The following is a 6,958-nucleotide window of genomic DNA, read 5'->3' as shown; positions in this document are numbered from 1 at the left end:
TTTTTTTTTTATGATAATTTTCTGTTCAATAAAATGTAATTTTGAGTGTTAAGAAAGACCCACTTCTCTGATTCTGAGTTGGAAAAAAACTGCTCCCAGACAAACTAAAGCCAGGCAGATGTGTGTGAGTGGGAGGGGACTGGGCGGGCCCGGTGCGCCAATGACGTCCTGATGGTCAAGCGCTCGAGCTAGCAAGGCGCTGATGGCAACGGATAAGTAAAAGGCGAGCTCCTCCGGACGCACGAGAACACACCGACTGAAGTTGAAGTAGCTCCCGTCTCTCTCCGATTTCAATTTGGACAATCGCTACGGATTTCAGGGTTCACATTGGCTAAGGAATTTAGGCACCAAAAGGAAGAGCGCATTAACGCACGGTTTACAGAAATTCAGCTTTGCATTTGACCGTGCGTAGTTCCACAGCATCGAGATTATTGGTAACCATCTTAAACTTTTCTTTGATTATTTATAAGAAGTTTCTAGTACTACTTCAAAACGAGGACGTGGATATTTTTGTCTAACTTTTTTTTGCCATTGCGCTGATAGTCTAACTAATGACGGCAGAGGTCCAGCAGCCCCCAGCGCAGACTCCTGCCCAGAGCAGCCCGATGTCTGCCCCGGAGAAGCCCCATGGACAGACCACTGTGATGGAGACCGCCTCCTCCACCACCAAAACCAAAAAGACCAACGCGGGAATCCGCCGTCCGGAGAAACCCCCCTACTCTTACATTGCGCTGATAGTCATGGCAATCCAGAGCTCTCCCACCAAACGCCTGACGCTCAGTGAAATTTACCAGTTCCTCCAGAGCCGCTTCCCGTTTTTCAGAGGCTCTTACCAAGGATGGAAGAATTCCGTGCGTCACAACTTGTCCCTGAATGAGTGCTTCATAAAGCTGCCCAAGGGGCTCGGGCGGCCCGGGAAGGGCCACTACTGGACTATCGACCCAGCCAGTGAGTTCATGTTCGAGGAGGGATCCTTCCGCAGGAGGCCGCGGGGCTTCAGGCGTAAATGCCAGGCGCTGAAACCCATGTACAGCATGATGAACGGCCTGGGATTCAACCACCTCCCCGAGTCCTATAATTTCCAGGGGAGCGGCGGGGGCCTGTCTTGTCCGCCCAACGGCTTGTCTTTGGACAGCGGGATTGGGATGATGAATGGACACTTGGCAGGCAACATGGAGGGGATGGGTCTGGCCGGGCACTCCATGTCCCACTTGTCGGCCAACAGTGGACATTCCTACATGGGAAGCTGCACAGGATCCACGGGGGGCGAGTACCCCCACCACGACAATTCAGGCTCGCCCCTCCTCACCAGCGGGGGAGTGATGGAGCCGCATCCCGTCTACTCAAGCTCGGCCTGGGCTCAAGCGCCTTCATCCTCTCTGAATAACGGAGGTTCTTACATCAAGCAGCAGCCACTGTCTCCCTGCAACCCCGGGGCGAACCCGCTGCAGCCCAGTTTACCCACGCATTCCCTAGACCAATATAATCTTCATCAGAACGGACACAGTAACACGGATTTGCAAGGTAAACTAACATCGCCAAATGATTACGCATGCCTTTTACAATCAGTCATACCCAATAGCCTAAAGTATGTGCAAAATAAACACTAGGCCTATTCTATAGCTCACTATTTACTTTGAACCAAATCAAAACCGTTTAATTTAAATTACAAACGAGGTGAAGTAAAACATGAACATATATCGGCATATAGAGCATTGCTTCGCAGAAAGCAGATACAAACTTTGATTGCATATAGTAGGCCAATAGCAATAATGTAAAGGTCTTTAGGCAGCCTTCGCCTACTGCAATCAGTGCAGTGGGCAAAGATATGAACTGAGCACTGGGCATGCTCAGTGCATTTGTTTTCACATAGGCCTACAACAACTCCATTATGCCAGTTTTTGGCGGATAATATTGGTTAGAATTGATGGTTCTGTTATCTTGGAAATAAGGAAATGGACGCAAGAAACCATCGTCTAATTATCCAGTAAGGAGGTTAAGTAATTCAGTTTCCTGTCCTAATTTAACTGGCCAAGGAGTGGGACAACTAACAAACAGCAGGTTTAACCCGCACTCTGTTTTCCTAATAAATTCCTGGAGGTGGTTTCAGGAAGCACTCGGACGGCACGTCTTATGGGACTTGTGTTTAGAATGGTGCCAATCTAGAGGCAAAAACAACAAGCGCGAGCCGGAGCCAGCCAACTCAAGTCCCGGAGGCACAGGGTCCTCCGGGATTCGCGTGCGAGCAGGCCACTGTCAATTAGAACTATCCCACCCTCGAGCTCTCCAGACGGTTCTCAGCCTCAACAGTTCTATACGACAGCCCCAATCAGCGGGGTAGACAGACCGGGGTTTTCACAAATTAAATGAAAGATTGTCAACCCAAATTACAATTAATTGTTCCCGAAAGGCAATTTAGGACGAATTTAGCCTCTTCAACAATATTCTGAAAATATTTAGGTAATACTAGTCCTACTTCAATCGATGTTTATATCATAGTATAGTAATATTACAATAATATAGGCTAAATAATACGATGCACAATATTACAATTCACCCTATAAATAACAAATTAGTCCAACATCAAAAAGCTCAGAAGTCACTTTTGAAAATAGGACTTTTTCCTCCCTTTTTTTGTATTTTTATTTTTTACATTTTCTTTCTATCGACAAAGGTAAATGTGTGTTATTATTATGGATAATTTAGGGCTATATGCAATCACCCAGTGGCAATACTAGTTTATTATTTTTCCTTGTACACACAAATAAGTTTTTTTTTAAACTAATTTGCTAACACCTTTTCTTTAAAATGCTGGCCTATATCCTTCTCGACTTATGGTTCTTACTAGCCCATTCAAAAAGACAACCATACTGTTTTTGGCAATTGACAGCAACACATTCACATTGGGTTGGCATGCTATATGGCATAAGGTGAACTGATATATTCTTTACTCTTGCATCTGTATTCTTAGGTATTCCACGGTACCACTCCCAGTCTCCCAGTATGTGTGACCGGAAGGAGTTCGTCTTCTCCTTCAACGCGATGACGTCCTCAACGATGCATTCGCCCAGCAGCAGTTCCTACTATCATCACCAACAGGTCGCCTACCAGGACATCAAGCCCTGCGTCATGTGACAGCACTTACAGTGAATAACGGACATCACTGACTTGAGCCACTAAAGCCAAAGCGGCTGCAAGGCTGAGACGAGGAAGCAACCCAACCCTTGGAGGTAGGAGAGAAGGCAGGCCCTGGAGCGCGCTGTAAGAGAAGCAACAGTAACGCCAGAGAACCCATAAACTAAACAACTTTTCACACAAAAAAAAGGATTTGGTACAGAGACATAAATACGTGCAAATGCAGATTTAGTTCAACTTCAATGTTTATCTGTCTCAGAAACCAAAAAGGGTGTGGAAATACCACAGAACAACCTTGTGGTGTAGGCCTAAGCTGTGGGCTATTTTCAAGAAATGTCTGTGTGCCACACAAGAGGTAAAGCAGAGACCGGTTGACACTCACCTCATGCATCTCAACCCCAGCTGCCGCTTGGTACTATAACTCTGCGGGCGGATGACTACCACTTGAGAATATTTTACAATGTACAATAATGTGTATTATTTTTGTTATGCATTCAAACGATATACTGCGGGGACAATTTCATTGGTCATTTATCCGGGTTAGGCTACTCGGCTCCATCGAAATGATAGTTTGATTTTTATTTGATTTTCTGAGACGTTTGGACTAAGCTATTAGGCTACACCATGCATTAAACATTTTTAAATCAACAACAAGACGATCTGAATTAAGGAAAGATGAAGGCACTTTTTAAATAGTAAAGCGCAACTTCTTATTTATTCTGTGCATATGTTTAATTGTACACTTATAGCCACAATATTGAAGTATGCTTTATTGGCAATATTTGCCATGACGCGTTCTTATTTGTTTTAAAACGGAAATTGGAAGATATAGATGTAAGCACTGTTAGTTACATGTCTATTTAGGATAAGTTACATGTCTATTTAGGTGTATATATCCGTGTAGACACCCGTTATTTTTCAGCACTGTATAAATTGTAAATGATGTTATGCTGAGTATTGGCATACTCGAGTGTCTTTAGATTAGTCTGTATATTACTACACACGATTTGTAAAATTAAACGTATTGGCATGCAGTTTGTTTAACTGGCTGAAATACCTATACAATTATTTCTGTTTCAATTATTTTGACACTTGTCAAATGTTCTTTTTTCCCCCCATGATAAAAAAACTAACAATTATACATGCAGATACAGTTCAGTCTATTCTACTGTGTGGTGCAACAGGAAGGCCTTTACATATTTTTTGGGGTGTTCTATTTAAGGTGTCTTGAAAATCGAAAATATTCGTCATAACACAGTCCTTAATATTCAAATATTCTGGTCATCAACCAAATGTTTTCATGTGAAAATAGGCCACACACATTTAGGAATTGATTCGGGTTTAGACAAGAATAGGCCTATAGGTGAACACATCATGCATTAGCATATGCTACATCCATAGCCTAATGACGCTCATGTTAAAGGAATTAGCTAAAAACACAATAACCTATGGTTGGATATAAAATAAGACATATCTGTTGGAGGTCGAAAACTCCTGCCCAATGCATAACTGTGTAATCGGAGTGTATGTTGCAATTAACCCTTAACAAATCAAAGCCAGCAGGTACGGGGGAGGGCGAATTCGCCTCCGATTCGGTTTCAAAGAGAGGGAGGAAAACGCGCCGAGAACCATTTATCCTACTCTTATAAAAGGCACAACGGGCTCACAGACTACCTTTTCTCAAATACCGCATTCTGGATGGGAGGTTGTTTTTACCGGAATATAGTAGGCCGTAGAAAGTTAAGCCAATGCTAAATAACATTTAAATGGGAGTTTTTATTTTGATGTGTGGGTTGTCTTTTTTCAACCTTGAGATTATGGGCTTATTCTCATTACGTTATCTGGTTTGCAAGTATTATACTTTTTTAAAAGTATCAACATACTTGTTGCTGTAGATGCTTGTAGGCCTTGCCTAATTAGCGCTACATTGCATGACATCTGCTGCCCCCCCCCCCCCCCAAAAAATACATAGCGAATCACACAAGGCTTAAATCAGTATAAAGACAACTAAAATAATATAGGCCTAAGCATTTCTCGTGCATTATAAGACACCACGGTCTTATTTCCATTTTTGAATCTAAAAGGCTGGACTGCAGAAGAGCCGGCCAGGCTTGGAGCGACTGTTAAAAATATTAACATTTACGATCTGAAATGCCATTTTTACACGAAAACATGTCGATGCAATCTTTCAATTTGTTACTTTAGAAATGTCATATTCGACATAATGTAGGCCTGTTTCAGCGCCGAATCTAACTTTAAATCGGCATGCTTCATTTGACTTAAATGGGTAATTTATGCACAAATCCATTATACGTAAATAGATAGAAGTGCACTGAATTCCCAAGCTATACAGAGCACTTCAACACTATACTAGAACTAGTTAAGTAAAACATATTCGAATGAAACAATACAACAAATGTTGCATTCACTATCAAAACGTTTTGACTAATATTGAAATACTGCCTGTTCAAATGTACCGTTTAAACCATTAGTGTAAGAAAAAAGATTTAGGCCATTCTAGAAGAAGCCCTTTTTAAAATATTTAATATATATATATATCTGAAAAAATGCCTCCAATAGCAAAGGAACAAAGTAAATCGCACAAATATTATATTTGGCATTTCAATAGTCACTTCAACTTGATGTTAGTGTTTTTATTATATTAAAGTAACCACTTTAGCTGCACTATAACATTTTTACCTACAAGAACAAATACAGTAATACAACTTGAGTGTTTTGGAAGTGAAGTATTGTTATAATAGCTTATTCTCAGTGATATTCTCACATTCGGCCCCGTGCCCTGCTGTGTATATGTTAAGAGTTTCTGTGTGTGACTATGTATGTATGGAGCTGTGTTATCTCACGAGGAGGTGACCACTCTCTGAACTCCAGTGAAATTCCCTTGTATGAGCAGAGCACAGGGGCAGCAGGCCCAGTCGCTCCACACTGTAGCGAAGGGACCACACATTAGCATGCTGATGACGTGAGCCGGGGCGCAGCACCTCTATGGGGCTGGGATTCCTGCTGGGGCTCCACAGCTGTTCCCCGGCCTGGGCTGGATGACAGCTCCATAAAAAGCCTGCCTGGGTTCTGGTCTGGAGAAGCAGACATGCTATGTGCTTGTCCCTCAGCCTGAGTCTAAACTACTCTGAACTGTAGGACACCTCTTTGGCCAAGCCGAGCACTAGCACAGCAGCTATAAGTCACTGCGTTAGGCCAACCAGATGCACACAGGTCGTCACTGGGTTAGGGCACTGCAGGTAGCTGCAGATAGAACCTCAAACTGTGACCAAGCTAGGTTCAAATATCTAAGCCATCAGACATGTCATGCCAGCCATAATGTTTACCTGCTGGGGTTAGACAACATATCTTTAGCAATAAATAGCTCAGAGGTTAGCACATCCAGTATACTACAGCTAGTCCTCTTTAACTCCTCACCCTCAGACAGACTAATTGGACGTGTCAGGCCCTCTGGTAGGCTATACCATGTGTTATGCCACAAGCTACCCACTAGCAAGAGGAGTGCTGAAAAACAGTTCAATACTGACAAAAGACATAAACAAGGTCCTATGAGAGGCTTGGACACTTGATGAAGGGTTAACACACCAGCTCACCATCCATCTTAGTATACTATTTTCCTAATCCGTTTTATCTTTAGGTTCATATTTTCCCCAGATTGTTCGTCAGTAGGATAACTTACAATAGGAACACACAGTACTGACAGACTAGCGGTGTGTGGTGTGTACACAGGTCATCATTTGACAGTCATAGGTTGATTCGTCCTGGGTTTTGAGTTATAAAGAAGACAAAATGGTTAAAACTA

General features: G+C 42.7%; 1 protein-coding gene across 1 annotated transcript; it reads left to right on the top strand.

The window, feature by feature from the left end:
• The first annotated feature begins 201 nt into the window (after positions 1 to 201).
• LOC139412200 (forkhead box F1) lies at positions 202 to 4,197 on the top strand. The gene is made up of 2 exons (XM_071159017.1): positions 202 to 1,524; positions 2,972 to 4,197. Exons 1-2 carry the CDS (start codon positions 552 to 554, stop codon positions 3,133 to 3,135), a joined length of 1,137 nt encoding a protein of 378 aa, XP_071015118.1. The 5' UTR covers positions 202 to 551; the 3' UTR covers positions 3,136 to 4,197.
• The last annotated feature ends 2,761 nt before the right edge of the window (positions 4,198 to 6,958 follow it).

The sequence above is a fragment of the Oncorhynchus clarkii genome, chromosome 6 (assembly GCF_045791955.1).
Source record: "Oncorhynchus clarkii lewisi isolate Uvic-CL-2024 chromosome 6, UVic_Ocla_1.0, whole genome shotgun sequence".
NCBI classification, from domain to species: domain Eukaryota; kingdom Metazoa; phylum Chordata; class Actinopteri; order Salmoniformes; family Salmonidae; genus Oncorhynchus; species Oncorhynchus clarkii.
Note: the sequence above shows the minus strand (reverse complement) of the source record. Positions and strands in the feature narration are given on the sequence as shown.

What these genes read in the sequence shown, in the direction of transcription:
- LOC139412200 (XM_071159017.1), top strand. Translation starts at nt 552, where the DNA reads ATGACGGCAGAGGTCCAGCAGCCCCCAGCGCAGACTCCTGCCCAGAGC. An exon ending in CAGTAACACGGATTTGCAAG is followed by an intron (nt 1,525 to 2,971) that starts GTAAACTAACAT and finishes CTGTATTCTTAG; the next exon opens with GTATTCCACGGTACCACTCC.